This window comes from Enhydra lutris, unplaced genomic scaffold (genome assembly GCF_002288905.1).
Source record: "Enhydra lutris kenyoni isolate GAN:26980312 unplaced genomic scaffold, ASM228890v2 scaffoldscaffold1, whole genome shotgun sequence".
Taxonomy (NCBI): domain Eukaryota; kingdom Metazoa; phylum Chordata; class Mammalia; order Carnivora; family Mustelidae; genus Enhydra; species Enhydra lutris.
Window position 1 is genome coordinate 105532792 of NW_019154085.1, and position 17064 is coordinate 105549855.

Genomic DNA, 17064 nt, shown 5'->3' on the forward strand with positions numbered 1-17064 from the left:
ATAATAAATCAAGAGTTCTATCAGTTTAAAGTGCTTTCCCAAATAAGACTATACAGAATGAATTACACTGTCTGCAAACTCTCCAAGTATTGTTGGCAGAAAATTAATATTCTCAGATGCGTAGATTAAGGTTTTTTCATCAAATCTTGGAAGTCTGGGGAATATTTTTTCCCAAATATTTTCCTGCTGGCTTTGAAAAAGCAAACTGCCACACTGGGAGAGGACCATGTGGCAGGCAGTGGGTGTCAGGTAACCTCTGTGAGCTGAGAACACCCTTGCTGGCAGTTTGCAAGAAAACAGGCACCTCGGCCCCACGCCTGTAAGGATCAGAATTCGGCCGAGCAGCAGTCAGCCAGAGACCAGGTCTCATATGAGACCCAAAACCCAGGCAACATCTTGATTTCCATGTGTTGAGACCTTAAGCAGAGGACCCAGAGACCATGTACCAGATTCCCGACTCACAGAAATTACAACATAATAAATGTGTGTAGTTTCAAGCTACTATGTCTGTGTTGATTTGGTTTCCGAAAGAAGACTAATACCAGAGGTCAAAACAGGGGCTTCCAACACTGTGGTTTTGAAAATGACGGCTTCAATGTGTTACTTAAAATAAGATCATTTCTCTTTGGACATTTCTCATTCATTAATTCATTGAAAATATTTATTAAGTGTCTACTCCGTCCCAACGGCATTATGCTCGGTGCAGAGTGAGTATAGAGGGTGAGTGAAACAGGAAGGTGGGGAAGGCACTGGGAGCAGCAAGTCCAGACCTAGGCGTGAAGATCCTAAACATGTAGGCTGGAACCAAGAGAGTTAGTGGTAACCGGGTCACACGACACTGACAGTCTGTAGGTCTTGAAGTTCAACCCCAGGGCAGTCGTCTCAAACAATGGATTCTCAACTCTGTGCCTTAAAAATCAGCCAAGTGTTTTGGGTAAGACCCAAAACACCGTCCATATTTTATATCAATTAAGTCAAAACACCTGAGGGAGAGCCCAGGAATTGAGGTTGATTTCAACTGCGGCCAGGCCTGAGAACTATTGATATAATAAATCTGTCCAAATTTTCTGAAGAGGATTACTGTCCCAGAACCTGGGTTTGAACTCAGTCTGAAGGTGAGGTGTTAAGCAGTCCTCAAACTGGGAAAAGGGAAGAAGTAAGAGCAGGCAACAGACGTGGAGTACCAATGGAGACCAGGCTTTATGAAGTAGCACTATACGGTCCAAAATGACTGAAGTTAAGTGTTGAAGATCAAACAATAAATGAACCATGTGATTTCTGGCAATAAATTTAGTATCTTAACCATATCTGACTTAAACTAGTATTAAAATAAGTTGAGTGTATTGGAGTCCAATGCTAAGTAACTCAAGGAAAAAAGTTCCTCTATCAGCCTGTTTAGAAAAGTTAGGAAAATAAATTCTAGTTCAAATTTCTAATATGCATGTCCTGAGAAAATGGACATTATGAAGCAAGTGAGCTGCTCCCAAAAGGCCCTAATCATGGTAATGTGTAAGTCTAGAGTATGTTTCAGCGCTGCAGGAGGGAATATTTAAGTAACATTCAGTTACAAAAGGAACATGCATAGACACACGCATACACACACACACACTTATGTGTTATGACTAAAGATAGAAAGCTGTCCTGAAGGCTTTTGTATTTATTGGCCTATCCTGTGATTGTGAAAATTACAACAGAAGTATCTGTTTGTGACTTATATACCAACCAAATCATTCAACCACCTCCTACTGTTCCTCCCTAATCCAACACTGGCTTAATGGCTAAATTAAAGGTTGCCAGTGAAATGCTCTTTTGAGGATAATTCTGAATGAGTGCTTGAATAAGATTTCCTTTGACCTTGGACAACTTTGTTTATTAATATACAGTGGACATAGGACTTACATGACCTGTGACCCTTCCAAAGAAACCTTTCAGAGAATTCTTCTGTTGTCTTTGGATTCCATTAAAGGAGGAGATAAGTGTTATCTGCATTTGGAAAAACACCACTCCTGCTAGCTGTTGCTTGGAATCCTCCTTTCCTTTTTCCCTGCCTGGACCCATGTGGTCCACATAATCAACTCTGCTCAAGGCCAAAGGACTCCACTGATCAGGCGAACTATGGAAGGAGTATGGCACAGAAGAAACAAAGCAAGGCTCGTGATTATACGCATAGAACCAAAGTCAAGTACTTTCAGTATGAAAGCAGAACTGAGGAAGCTGGCTTTTAAAGAGTACTTTACAAAGGCTACTCAGTTTCCAAATAAAATAAAAGAATGATGGCTGCATGTGCAACTCAAGCACAGAAGGACATGGACAGGCAGAGAGGAAGAGAAACAGACACAGGAACTTACACTTGGGGTGTGCTGACAACTTGTCAGGAATTGACAAAATGTTTCACATGTAATAATTAATCTCTGTAAGGGTTCTGAGGTGAGTACTACCTAGTAAAAGAAATGGTACTCTGTGTACTATTATATGTCCCTGTGTACTATGACATTACTTCACTGTACACCCTTCAATGTGTCACTTCTGAAGAAAGTAGCCAATACTTCTCTTCTCCTGATAAAACAAATCAAACAAAACAACACTTTGGTGTCCAGGGGGCTCCAAAAATCTGAATTCTACCTCCTCATTCATTCAGCCCCTCCCATGTCAAAGACAGGGTGTTCCAAAAGTGGTATATAATCCCAAGTTGTTTGTTCTTTTTAAACTCAGGAATTCATATCCTAGCGAACTTTCAGCCACATTTTGCTGTGAGACCAGTCAGCCTTAGATTTTTCAAGTCTGTCCTCAAAGTCCACGTCTTGAAACTGATGTATGGAAAACCAATGGCCTTATGAGACACTGAACTACAAGTGCTTTCACATATGAAAAGGACAAAATTGATGTCTACGGAAAGCATGAACCCATCATACAGGATTTCTGATTTTCATTTTGATGTCAGAAGCCTGGGAGGAGGTGGAACTGGAGAGAGGAGATAAGAGCAAGAACAAAGTCTGGTTTTCACAGAAAAGAAGTGAGAAAGGATTCCTGTGTAAGTATGTGGGGTGGTTTGCAAGCTTCTAGGTACATTTCTTTTCCTAACACATGCCTAAGAACAGTCTGTATTTAAAGCTGCACTTTGCGCTCTCTTGGACATACCTTTCTCACGTCTGAACTCTTTGGTTCTGTCGTCCAAGTTATAATTCTAGAAACAGCAAGCCTCGTCTCACTAGAGTTTACAAAATCTGTTGGATCCATCTGCCGAGCGAGGGACTCAATGTACTTCAGGATTGCAACTTTGACCTGAAAGATCCAATAATTACAAACATTAAGCATACTTTATGAACCTTTGAATAGAATTCCGAACTGAATTTTGATCAAAGAAAATAAATACTCTTGAGGGGACACCTCCTTTCTCCTGGATTTATGTTCCCCCAGGGAGCAGTGTCCACCAGGGATGAAAGCATGAAATGATTGACAGGTAAGTTTGCGAAAAGGGCGAGTGCTGTACAGGTCAATCCTCTTCAGTTTTAGACTAAAGGCACGCTCTGCTCCTCCCCTATACGGCAAGACACCTGCAAGGCATGAGCCCCCACGGGCAGGCTGTGGGATTTCCAGCTCTGCCAATGACTGGGAAGTATTTAGCTTTGTGTTTTACACATCCTGGGCCATGTCTTACAAGGGAGCATTTTCAGCGATCAAGCTGATACTCTGCCCTAACTTCTCCACTGATGCTTCAATGGGTTTGTACCTTTGGAGAAGAGGGTTATCATTCACTGGGCCTATCCTAAAACCCCCACAAAAGTTAATGATTAAAGAACAGATGATTTACGTGATCTCATTCAAACCAAGACAAACCCTCCCTCAAATTCAGTCTCGTTACAGTGATGATTTCCCAAAATATGTAACAATTAATTTTCATGTGTTAGGATGTTAATATTGAAAACATTCTAGTAAGATACCTTATTTCAACACATCAGAGATTTCTAGTTTAAATACTGTGAAAAACAGTAGTAATACCCAAATGTTGGTAGGATGTGGAACAGCTGGTGCTCCGATTATACTGCTGGTAGGAATATAATATGGTACAACCATTTTCACAGTTTAAAATAAAGTTAAACATGTCCCTACCCAATAACCCAACAACTTTATTCCTAGGTACTCAACCAAGAGAAATGGAAACACATTCCCAAATAGTTGTACAAGGATGCTCATGACAGATTTATTTGTAACAGCCAAATAGGAGTCAAAAACAAAAAAGTACATTTTAAGCAAATTTGACTTCTAGAGGTTGAACTGTAATCACAAATAGTTACCAACCTTGAGGTTAGGAGTTTGAGTTTGATCCACAATAAATCTCATCAAAATGTTAAACTGTTGATCAAATGGAAAGGAGTCCCTAGGTTTAAGAGAAGAAAAAAAAGTGCTCAGTTTTAAAGAAAGATCTATTACAAAAAGTAATGCAAAACCGCATCAGAAATGAAAATATACCATTAGAGATGAGTCTAATTTATATAAAAGCAAGCTTGACCTTAGTTGACTAAGTTTACTAACTGTACTTTTCATTTTATAGAAATACTACAGTAATACACATTATATGGAAAATTCAGAAAAAGAAAACTCTTGCTGAAAGTCCCCAGACACACACTATGCTCACTTTGAGTTATGCTATTTTGAAAATTAAGGCCAAGCAATAAACTAAGGAAAAGATTCCTACCTGCCCTCTAAGGGATCTACTCGTCTTCTCTCTGGCCACCTTTCTGAATATTGCTTCGTGATAACCACCTCCAATCCCCAAATCTGGATCTGCATCCTGAGTGAGCACCTTACCGCTGGCCTTGCTAAGGCTCATCACACTGTCCTCCTTGGTCCCACTGGGCAACTGCTTATGGTCTCTGTTCTGTGGGGTCCCCACAGCGGAGTGCCTGTGGGAGACCCAGCAGGGGAACGAACTCCCCATCCAGCTACAATACGTATGCGGAAGCCAGGGCCTGCGGAAGCCCCTCTCGTGCTCCACTTCTGGCCTGTTCCTAAGCTCACTTCTGGTAGCCGCTTCGCATCTTCGACACAACTGAGAACCCTGAGGGCTCCTGGCTCGTGAAAGTCTGTGCTCTCTCCCTTCAAGTACTGCAATTATTAGTATTAGTTTAAAAGTGCAGAAATGGAAAAAAAAAAAAAAGTGCAGAAATGGTGTTTATGTGGGAAAATGCAGATACATCTTCCACACTAACAGGAAAGACTGTATAAAGCAAACTTCTATTACAATGGGGGCTGAGTGAATGCACTGCTTTCTTTGGACTCTCTGACTCATACTGCCTATAAATTAAGGATACAAGGCTGACAAAGCACACACAAAACGCCTCTCTTTTTTTCTGCAGCAAGGGGAGAATGGAGAATCCACTGAAGTATAAACTGGTGTGTTTCATCAGGAAATGCGCCCATGGTTAGGCACGGCCAAAGGAAAAGGAACTGGCAGATCCCAATCAAGCCTATTACCTCAGGAACCCCTCACAGCCAGCATGGAGACCCCTACCCCACCCACGCCACCCCCCCGCCCCCCCGCCCCGGTACTCACGGACTGATCCTAAATATGCTTAAACAGCTAGGCATCTCAGCTGCTGGGGAAATGGGAATGATGAAGGTGTTCTAGAGACTTAGACAGAATCTACCCAGAAGAGGATTCTTTTTTTTTTTTTTTTTAAGATTTTATTTATTTATTTGACAGACGGAGATCACAAGCAGGCAGAGAGAGAGGAGGAAGCAGGTTCCCTGCCCAGTAGGGAGCTGGATGCAGGGCTCGATCCCAGGACTCTGGGATCATGACCCGGGCAGAAGGCAGAGGCTTTAACCCACTGAGCCACCCAGGCGCCCCCCAGAAGAGGATTCTTAAAGGGAAGAGGCATCCAGGAAAATAATAAGAAAGTTTTCCTTAATCACCAAAGTTTAGGAGTAGAATCTTAACAGTCCTGCCATCCCTAAAACTCTGAATGGTTTTGCCATTCATAAATTCATCTACATTAAGGAAGTGACCTTTAGGCCAAGTCTGGCTCACAAATATTTTATATGGCTTTCAGAGTGTCATTAAAAAACAAAACAAAAAACCTCAAATGTGTTGCCTTAATGCACATTTTTTTTTTTAAAGATTTTATTTATTTGAGAAAGAGAGAGGGCATGAGAGGGGAGAAGGTCAGAGGGAGATGCAGACTACCCATGGAGCGGGGAGCCTGATGTGGGGACTTGATCCTGGAACTCCGGGACTATGACCTGACCTGAAGGCAGTCACTTAACCAACTGAGCCACCCAGGTGCCCCATTAATCCACATTTCTTTTTTTTTTTTTTTTTTTAAAGAATTTTTTTTAAAAGATTTTATTTATTTATTTGACAGACAGAGATCACAAGTAGGCAGAGAGGCAGGCAGAGAGAGAGGAAGGGAAGCAGGCTGCTTTCTCTCTGTGAAGGCACCCTGGCTTCACTGTTCCTGGACCTTCATTTTCAGTGCCTAGCTCCAAATTATCTAAAATAAATTCTGAATGAAACTGAGTTTATGTGTGCTACAGTGTCACAACTTCCAACACAAGGCCACAGGACCAGAGCAGGGGAATGTCTAGGGATGTCCGTGATGACCCCACATGGTCTCTGTTCTCAGTGGTGCTGGCTGCAGGGGATTCAGCATCGGAACAGTGAACGCCTCATGAAAAAAATACCAGAGTAGGCATTTTTTGGAGGGAAAAACCAGTTCCATTTGGACAGAGGATAGAAGTCTTTGTAATGGCATCAAGGATTTCCATTTGGCTTTGAGAATTTTACTGAAAATGGATTTAACCAGATTCCAAGTCTAGAGCTCCTTTTACTGGAGCAATCACACCCTTAAGAGAATATTTTCAGAAGGGTAGTTTCTCTGATAATTTCTCACTGGAGAAAAGGAAACAGACTTTAAAACTGGGTTTTAAAGTCTGTTTTTCTGCAATTTGCCAGCCGCTAAATTACTTTATCCTTAAACAAGGATTATTTCAACAGATGAGCAAGGAAGTACTTATATTCATAAAATTTAAAAAAAAAAAAAAGATTCTGATACTTGGCTTCTCTGGACTTTTCTTTGCTCTTACTCCTAAATTAAACCGAGAAGGCAAAACTGGGATGACAGAGTCGCCCTTTACCAGACGGACGGAGAACGCTTCAGAACTGAGCAGCCTCGGCAGAGGCTGCCGGGGAGAAACTGAGATGGCGCTAAATCCAAAGATCCAAACCACCAAGCACCAGGGTCAAGGCGGAGACTGTTAACATGGTGTCTCCCCAAGAGCTGAGGAGCGGAACACACACACACACACACACACACACACCCCTTCTCTTGTACCTTCCACGCTTCATGAAATGCCACGTTAGGCACCCATGATGGCTGCTACAGATTTACTCTGATTTTTGAGTTTGGATTGAAACAGAAGAAAGATTTCAACTGGAAGCTCCGGGTGGGGATAGTGAGAGTGGAGTGTTCGGAGGGGCGGGGAGCCCGTCCTGGAAGGAGCCTGCGGAGGGGGCCCTGGGCCTCCAGTCTAGATCGTGTACAAGCAAAATCCCACGTGGTTGTTACAAGACTGTCTTCAGGCTTTTCTCTTTTTCTTGCCAAGACTGGACTCACATTCTTAGTAGGTCTCACAGTACAACTCAAAGACGTATGACCCTGTCCTGGCGTCACAGGCCGTATCCAGAAGGAAGTAAGCGAGGATGAGAGAGAAGCACAAATTAACATACCCTCCTCCAATGTTATTAACTAAGAGAAAATGCTACTTTCTACCAAGTATTGGCTAGAGAGCTCTGATATTTTTGAAACTGCGCGGTTTTGTGATCTCAGCCGACTGTACAAGACGTGTTCACGTATGGCTCTTTTCTTATTCCATTTGCTTTGTATGAAGATTGTAATACAGGCCTTGCTTCCTTTACATTCAATACCAGTAAGATTCTACACAAAAGCTGAAAGGGACCAAAATACTGATTGTAATAAATATTTGCGGGCCTCCTTGTACTGACTGGGCAGCCGATGAGGGGGAGGGTCGGGGAGGGTCTCTGAGAGGCGCCACCGATTGCTTCTAGGGCTACACGAAGAGACTGTGGTGCTGTATTAGCTGTGTGTGGATACGTCGGAGGAGGAGCTGCTGTTGCTGTTCGTGGTTTGGGCCCTCTTTATATATAAGTTTAGTAGCTTCATCTGCAAAGAGAAGACACAAACGCATTAGCGGGAGGAAAGCAATCAGAGAGCAGACAACGAAAAAACCCAGGTGACGATAAGAAAGCAGCATGTTATGGGCACCTGCGTGGTTCAGCTGGTTGTCTGCCTTTGGCCTGGATCATAGATCCCAGGTCCTGGATCCCCTGCTTGGGGGGTGGGGAGGTGGTACTCTGCTTCTCTCTCTGCCCCTTTCCCCGCTCATGCTCGTGCTCTCTCTCATAAATAAATAAATATCTTAAAAAAAAAAAAAGACAAAAACAGTGTGTTCCATTTACTTAGGGCCTGTGACTCCTGCAGCGCACGTCAGCCGGGGGTGAGGGCCCAGACGTGGAGGTCAGGATCTAGAGAAGAACGAGTGGCAATGGGTTCTCAGGAACAGAATGAAAGGTGCTAACCAGGTGGGCCACAAGGGCTCCAGGGAGACAGGTATGTGAAGGGCAAAGGCACACGTTCCGGGGTGACTGCGGCCAAGGGCCGCACGCAGCTGTCAGGGAAAGCAGGGCACAGGCCCGTGCTCCTTGGGGACAGGGTAGGCTAAACAAGGCTACGGGTCAAGTCTTCTGACCTTCGCACCTTTGCCGAAGCTGCTCCTTTTGCACGCACACCTCCTCTCTCCACCCCCATCTCGGCTTCCTCAAGTCCACTGTGGTGCTGTGACATCTGAGACCAACCCCAAAGGCTGCATCCACCAAGCCTACCCTCATCCACTCACTGGGATGCCCCCAACCCTTTTTTCCAAGTCCTGTGGCGTGGGCACTGCACTCTGCCTCAGCCCATGCCGCCCCGAGCTGCAGTCAGCGAAGCCCTCACTTGCCACTTCCAGCAAGACGAGACCTCCCTGACGCCAATGCTGTGTCATTAAACCACAGCACCTCGGCTGTGCACGGGGCTTCCCAACGCAAGGGGCTTCCATAACCAGATCTCATCTGCTCTTAACACAGGCCCACTAGGACCCTACAAATATGTAGAACAGTGTAAAACATGGTAGGTTCTTAAATGCTTCTTGAAGGCTACTAAGTTAGTATGTTATATGGACCATCTCTGTGATCATATGAAGAACAAAAAGAAACAAGTATCTGTGGAAATGGAATGCCCAGAAAAAATGCACGTAACACACAACTTGTAAGACTGAGGGAATTATGGGATATTTCCTATCCACAGCTCTTTACCTGTCTTGCTCTAAACAGGCCACGATGCTGGTCTTCAGGGGACCCAGGAGGAGAGGCTCAGTGTGGACTGCACAAGAAAGTGGGCCCCCAGTGACAACCAGGCACCAGGACAGCAACTGTGCGGAGCTCCTAGGGGAGAATAAGTCTCCCAACATATCACTCAAAGGGAGTCAGCAGTGCATCTGAGGCCCCCTGCTTTTACTCCACAGTCCAGCCCTGGGCTTTCCACACACCAGCACCTGCAGGACTGCCTTAGCCTTTGTAACTGAGCCAAGTACGGCACAGTTTGCTTTTCCTTCCGCACCCCTTAAAATCTTAAACATTTTGTTTTATTGAAAGATTTTATTTGGGAGAGAGAGAGAATGTGCACGAGTTGTGGGGGCGGGGGAGAGAATCTCAAGCAGACTCCCTGCTGAGTGCAGAGCTGACTAGGGGCTCGATCCTGAGAACCTGAGATCGTGACCCAAGCGGAAACCAACAGCCAGACACCCAACCGACTGAGCCATCCAGGCGCCCCATGAGGGCAGTACCATCGTTTTACACAGGGATTCTAATGTTCTAAGTGATACAGTCATGGCCGACCAGGTTCAAGGGAAACCCTAGTCATCAAACAAAGCGGCAGCCTGAGGCTCAACAGATCCAGCAGAGTTCTAGAACCAACTCCACCATTAACTAGTTGTGTGACTTCAGGCAAAACATTTTCTGAACATCAACTTCCCCTCCTGCAAAATGAGGAAGGAGCTCATAAAGATCCTTCGAGGGGGGCAGCAAAGGGGTTCAAATGAAAAGGCTGGGGTTCACTTGCTCCATGAGCTGCTACAAGTTCAAACTGTAGACTGCTATAACCTGAGGGTGTCAGATGTGATCCCCACAGCAACTGCTAAGAAAAAAGCTGCAGAATATACACAGACAGAAACGAGAACAGAAACGTTCCAGTACACAAAGCAAACACAAAAGAAGATAGTAATGCAGAAAAGCAAAGGACAAAAACAGCTCTATAGCATATAGAAAACATATGCCCAGATGACAGAAGTCTCTCCTCCCCAGGAGTTGCTTCCAGTGGAGATGGTGAGACTCTTCCGTGAAAAGAGAGACTGGCAGGATGGGTGAGAAAAACATGGTCCCACTCTATGCTGTCTATAAGAGACTCACTTTAGGGAAGATACAATGAGGCTGAACGTGAAAGGCTGGAAAAAGCCAGCCCACGTGAACCATAATTGAGCATGCAGGGATGGCTGTGCTAATCATATTGGGCAAAATAGACTTTAAATCAAAAAAGTTTACAAGGGACCAAGAAAGTCCTTATATTCATAAAAGGTCAATACACCAAGAAGATACACCAAATACAGACATTTCAGTGTATAGTAACATGCCAGCAGAATGTCAGAAGAAAACACTGACAGAACTGAAGGGAGAAAGAGTTTTACAGTAACAGTGGGAAACTTCAGGATTCCATTCTTAATAATGGGGAGAGCAACCAGAAGGAAGACAAGGAAACCAAAGACCTGCACACTATGACGAACCAAGTGGATCTAACAGACACATCTAGAATATGCTACGCAACAACAGAATACACATCCTTCTCAAGTGCACACGGTCCGTGCTCCAGAATGGGTTGTGTGTCAGGCCACAAATTAGGTCTCAATAGATTTACAAAGACAGATCCCATAGAGAGTGTCTTCTCAGACCACAACTGGATGAAGTGAAAAGTCAGTCAATGGAAAGAAAACAGAAAAATTCACGAATTTGGGGAAACCAAACAACATACTGGTAAACAGCCAATGGGTCAACAAAGAAATCACACGGAAAATTAGAAGAGATCTTGAGACAAATGAAAATGAAAACACAACATACCCAAACTTAAAGGATGCAGCACATGCAGCGCAAAGAAGGAAAGGTATAGCTGCAAATGCTTAGATTAAAACAGAAGGAAGGGGGATGCCTGGGTGGCTCAGTTGGTTAAGCGGCTGCCTTCGGCTTGGGTCATGATCCCAGTGTCCTGGGATCAAGTCCCACATCGGGCTCCTTGCTCGGTGGGGAGCCTGCTTCTCTCTCTGCCTCTGCCTACCACTCTGCTTGTCCTCACTCTCTCTCCCTCTGACAAATAAATAAATAAAATCTTTAAAAAAACAAAACAAAAACAGAAGGAAGACCCCAAGGCAATGACCTAACTTTACATCTTAAGGAAGTAGAAAGAGAAGAATAAATTAAGCCGAGAAAGAAGGAAATAATAAAGATTAGGACAGAGATAAAGAAAATAGAAAAACTGAGAAAAATCAATGAAACCAAAAGTTAGTTTTTAGAAAAGATAAACAAAATTAACACATCTTTACTTTAGCTCAGTTACCTAAAAAAAAAGGAGACTCAAATTACTAACATCACAAACGAAATGTGGGACATTACAACTAACTCTATAGAAATAAAAAAGATCAGGGCGCCTGGGTGGCTCAGTCAGTTAGGTGTCTGCCTTCGGCTCAGGTCATGCTCTCAGAGTCCTGGGATTGAGTCCTGCATTGGGCTCCTTGCTCAGCAGGAGTCTGCTTCTCCCTCTGCCTCTCCCTCCACTTGTTCTCTCTTTTTCTTTCTCTCAAATAAATACATAAAATCTTTTTTAAAAAAAGATTTTATTTACTTATTTGACAGAGAGAGAGAGAGATCACAAGTAGATAGGCAGAGACAGAGGGAGAAGCAGGCTCCCCGCTGAGCAGAGAGCCCGATTCGGGGCTCAATCCCAGGACCCTGGTATCATGACCTGAGCCGAAGGCAGAGGCTTAACCCACTGAGTCACCCAGGTGCCCTAAATACGTAAAATCTTAAAAAAAGAAAGAAGAAGATTGTAAAAGAATGCTACAAAATAAACGTAGACCAACAAATCAGACAACCCAGATGAGATGGACACATTCCTCAAAACATCAAGCCTACCAAGACTGAATCATGAAGAAAGAGAAAATGCAAACAGATCTGTAATTAGTGAGGAGATCAAATCAGGAATAAAAAATCTCCTAGGTGGCATCGGCCCTGCGGCAGACATGGAGATGCACCTCTCTGTAAAGATCCTGACGGTAAGGCTGTCATTCTTGAGGTCGAGCCTAGTGACACCCCTGAGAACGTTAAAACTAAAATCCACAAGGAGGACATCTTGCCCGACCAGCAGCATCTGATTTTTGTGAGCAAACAGCTGGAGGGCAGCTGCACTGTCTCAGACTGCACTATCCAGAAAGAGGCCATCCTGTACTTGGAGATTCACCTGTAGGGTGGCATCATCAAGCCCTTCCTCCGCCGCTGGCCCAGAAATCCAACTGCGACAAGATGATCTGCTCCTAGGGTTCTGCTCGCCTGCACCCCCGCAGTCCCCTGCCGCAGCAAGTGTGCCACATCAGCAACCTGTGCCCTGAGAAGATCAAATACTGCCCCTCCACCGGCTCTTTTTTTGCCTGCAGAGCCACTCCTTGCCAGAATCTCAAGGCCCTGAGGCTTCCATAAAGTCTCACTTTCATTGACTGGGGCAGTAAAACAAAAACAAAAACATAACAACAAAAAACTTCTTACAAAGAAAAGCCCTAGACCAGATTGCTTCACTTGTAAATTCTACCAAACATTTAGCAAACTAACTCCAACCCTTTTCAAATTCTTCCGTGAAATCGAAGATTAAGGAGCCCTTTCAAACTCATGCTATCAGGTCAGCATTGTCCTGATGCCAAAGCCAGATGAAGATAAGAACAGAAAACTATGAGTCAGTACCTCTTACAAACACTGATGTAAAAGTCCTCGAGAAGAATCTAGCAAACTGAATTCAACAGCATATTAAAAAGAGTATACACCATGGTCAAGTGGGATTTGTTCCTGAAATTCATTGATAGCTAAACATATGAAAATCTAATCAATATAATTAACAGAATGAAGGGGAAAAAACACATAATCATTTCAATTGATGATAACTAAATTCAACATCCTTTGATAATAAAATTACTCAACAAACTAGGAACAGAAGGAAACTAACATATCAAAAGTTACATATGGGGAGCCCACGGTGAACATCATGTTCAATGGTAAAAGACTAAAAGTGTTTCTTTGAAGATCAGGAACAAAGCAAGGTGCTGATACTCCCCACTTCTATTCAATTTGGTACTAGAAGTTCCAGCCAGAGAAATAAGACAAGAAAAAATAAAAGGTCTCCACCCTGGAAAGAAGTAAAATAGTTTCTATTCATAGATGATGAAGATCTTATATGTAGAAAACCCTAATGATTCTCCCTAAAAACCCTGCAAAGACTAATACATTTAGCAAAGTCATAAGATATAAAATCACCAGTTAATGAAGAAAGGGTTGTCTTTCCAACAAATGGTGCCACGGAAACTGGATATCCACATGCAAAGGAATGAAACTGAAGCGTTACCTAATATCACATAAAAATTAATTCAAAATGGACCAGAGAACCTGCATGTGTGAGTTAAATTATAAAACTCTTAGAAGAAAACACAGGGCAAAAGCTTCACATTAAAAAAATTTATGCATTGAAAGATAAGGATTAATATCTAAAATATACAGAGAACTGCTAAAGCCTAAGAATTAAAAAAAAAAAAAAAATTCAAAATGGACAAAGGACTTGAGTAGATATTTCTCCAAAGATACACCAAGCAGCCAACACAGGACCACCAGCCACTGGGATGGCCACCATCAAAAAAGAGAAAAGAACAAATGCTGGTTAGTATGTGGAGAAACTACAGCCTGTCGGTGCTATTCCTGGGACCGTGAAAGGGCACAACCACCGTGGAAAAGTTATTCTAGGATTTAGCGATTCTAGTCCTGCAGGATAACCCAAAAGAACTGAAAGTCAGGTTGCAAAGACTGATTTTTATACATACATTCATAGCAGCATGACTCCCAACAGCCACAAGTGGAAAGAACAAGTGTCCATTACCAAAAAATGGATAAGCAGGCTGTTGTATGTACATATAATTGAATATTATTCAGCCTCAAAAGGGAAGGACGTTCTGGCAAATACTACCACAAAGGATGAACCTCAAGGACGTTATTCTAAGTGAAATATGCCAGTCACAGAAAGACAAATGATTCCACTTCCATGAAGCACCTGAGCAGTCAAATTCAGAGAGACTAAATAGAACAGTGGTGGCCAGGGGCTGCGAGGAGGTAATAATGAGGAATTACTATTAATGTGTACAGAGTTTTGGTTTTACAAGATGAAAAAAGTTCTGGAGGTGATGGTCACATAGCACTGTGAATGTACTTATTACCAGTAAACTATAAAAAATGGTAAAGATAGCAAATTGTATGTTTTTTTGTTTTTTTTTTTTTAAGATTTTATTTATTTGACAGAGAGAGAGAGAGATCACAAGTAGGCGGAGAGGCAGGCAGAGAGAGAGAGAGAGAGAGGAGGAAGCAGGCTCCCTGCTGAGCAGAGAGCCCGATACGGGGCTTGATCCCAGGACTCTGGGATCATGACCTGAGCTGAAGGCAGAGGCTTTAACCCACTGAGCCACCCAGGTGCCCCAGCAAATTGTATGTTATGTATATTCTGCCATAATTTAAAAAAAAAAACAGAAAGAGAAAAGAAAGTTTATTCAAGGTCATAGAGCTAGCTAGGAAGTGGGGGGCAGAGACCACAGGCAGGTTGTCTGACCTCAAAGATGCTGTTGCTGCCACAGCGACAGGACACTCTCAAAATGCCCCATATGCATGCCTTCTGCGTCCTTGCCTCGGGCCCTTCTCTACAGAGAAACAGGAATTCTTTTGTTTCCAGTCAAACAGACTTAGCACCATGTCTGTCAGCTACTGATTTTCGGTGGTGGAGACATATACATGAGTCTACAAAAAGAGTTATTCCATCGAGCGACCATAATAGGATGAACTGGGCCACCAAAGTGGAGCAGCGCGAGGGTTGGCCTCCCTAAGCCCTCTGAGCAGACTCAAGCTGTAACCAGCTCTGGCCCGAGGCCACCACGGAAAGGAGCAGCAGCAGGCCGGCTGCCGGACAGGGATGAGAAAACACCTGCATCTTCTCAATCCATATATATTGGAGAGGTCAAATGAGATGATGGGACAGTTGCCTTACTGAGGAAAATGAAAATTGCTGGACAAAATCTGGGTCTAGTATAACTTGGGGATGATTTTTAAAAGTTGAATTTCCTTTGTGAAAGTTGTCTTCTAGTTCTCACTGCTGGTGACCTTTGTCTCAGTACTCCTCAGATCGTGGCTAGGGTAGGAATCAGTGAAGAGCCTTTTTGTAGGAGAAAAGGAGAGGAGGAAGTGGAAAATGGAATCAGGCAAAGAACCCCTGAAATCACTTATCCACAGCTGCCTCACTCACACCCTCCGACCCCGCTGCTTATTTCTGTCTGCGAGAAGAGTCAAGAGTCTCCCCTGGGATCGGTGGTGCTCGAGCAGGGGAGATTCTGCCCTCCACGGGTGATGTGGCCATGTGCAGACTCCATGGGGATTACCAGTCCGATTACCGATGGTGGGGGTGCTACCAGAAGATAGAGAAGGCAGCGGGAGTGCCGCTGATCTTCCTATAATGCCCAGGAGAAGTCCTGACAACAAGGTGGCCCCAAGTGTCAGTGGTGCTGAGGGGCAAATCCTGCTTGGGCAGAGGCAGGCAAGCTGGCCTTGCCACAACTCCGGGGAAGCAAGGCCCTGGCTGTGAGGCTCACCAGCTGTGTCGGGAACAGCTCCATGTGGAAAGACACGGGGCCTTACTTTTGATTCTATCCTTCACAAGGAGTGCGTCAGGCACCTTTAGCTTCATGGTTTTTTATCCAGAACACCGCCAGGGTGTTCTAACTCCATGTTGATGTACTTCCCCCATGGGCAGTCCCTGGAGTAGCCTTGCCACCAGGCCAGAGGCCTGCAAGGCCCAGGAGTTCAAGCTGCCGCTCCCGCCAGAGCTTGGGGCATCCACCTGCTCTCAACTGGCAGGCTCTTCAGATTTTGAAACCAATAAGCACTTTAGCCATCCTTGGCTGCAATGAGCTAATCAGCCTTTTGTTCCACATTTGGCCTCTGATTCTAGAAAACTCTGAAAGGAACGTGAGAGGCAGCAGAGTGAGAAAAAGCTGAGCTGTGTGTGTCCTTGGGCAGTTAAATGTGGGATAACTGTCCCTGTCCCACAGGGATGTCGGCCATGAGCGAACACATCAACACGTGCCAGGTGCAGACAACAGCGTCCAGGACCTGCCTTGGCAAGCACCTGGCGAGCGCCTGCTATTGTGACTGCTGACGGCCACGGGGAACCCTGGCTGTGTGGAGGCCAGAGCTGCAGCCAAGCAGATCCACGATGGCTGGCAGAGCCCAGGTGTGCGACCGGCTCACGTAACACTTTACATACCTTGCTCCCCGTGAGCTGCGCGAGGTGAGGTTTCAGCTCTTCTCCAATTACGGAATAAATTGCCACTAAGCAAAACACGCTGGCCTTACGTACACTGCTTTCGGTGTTGTCATAGCCCTACAAAGTCAGAGGGGACACAAAAAGGAAATGAGATCAAAGAACTGCTTCACAGTCAACGTCTCACCCACATTTCCACAAATGCCCTCATAGTTCATCCGTGAACTTGCTGCCAACGACCACAGCACACCTGAGATCTGCCGCTGAACCCAGAGAGGTCACAGCTTCACAGTGTGGAAAATGAGCTGGATCCCAGGGTCGGAAGCGGGAGACTGGCCGGCAGCCTATG

The 17064-nt window shown here is 44.4% G+C and overlaps 2 protein-coding genes across 4 annotated transcripts in view; both read right to left on the reverse strand.

The window, feature by feature from the left end:
* LOC111143330 (CLIP-associating protein 1-like) overlaps positions 1-4378 on the reverse strand; it is a 54750-nt gene extending 50372 nt beyond the window's left edge. The window contains exons 1-2 of the mRNA XM_022497006.1: positions 4300-4378; positions 3139-3282 (exon numbers count right to left, since the gene is read on the reverse strand). Of these exons, the coding sequence (XP_022352714.1) occupies positions 3139-3282; positions 4300-4341 (186 nt within the window). The 5' untranslated portion in view covers positions 4342-4378. The remainder of the gene's footprint in view (positions 1-3138; positions 3283-4299) is intronic.
* A 2049-nt stretch (positions 4379-6427) lies between these two features.
* The window catches only part of LOC111146794 (CLIP-associating protein 1), a 264703-nt gene continuing 254066 nt past the window's right edge, over positions 6428-17064 (reverse strand). For all 3 annotated transcript variants that reach the window (XM_022502657.1, XM_022502594.1, XM_022502516.1), the window contains 2 exons: positions 16719-16835; positions 6428-8183 (listed from right to left, as the gene is read on the reverse strand). In XM_022502657.1, coding sequence (XP_022358365.1) covers positions 8097-8183; positions 16719-16835 — 204 coding nt within the window. In that variant the 3' untranslated portion in view covers positions 6428-8096. The remainder of the gene's footprint in view (positions 8184-16718; positions 16836-17064) is intronic.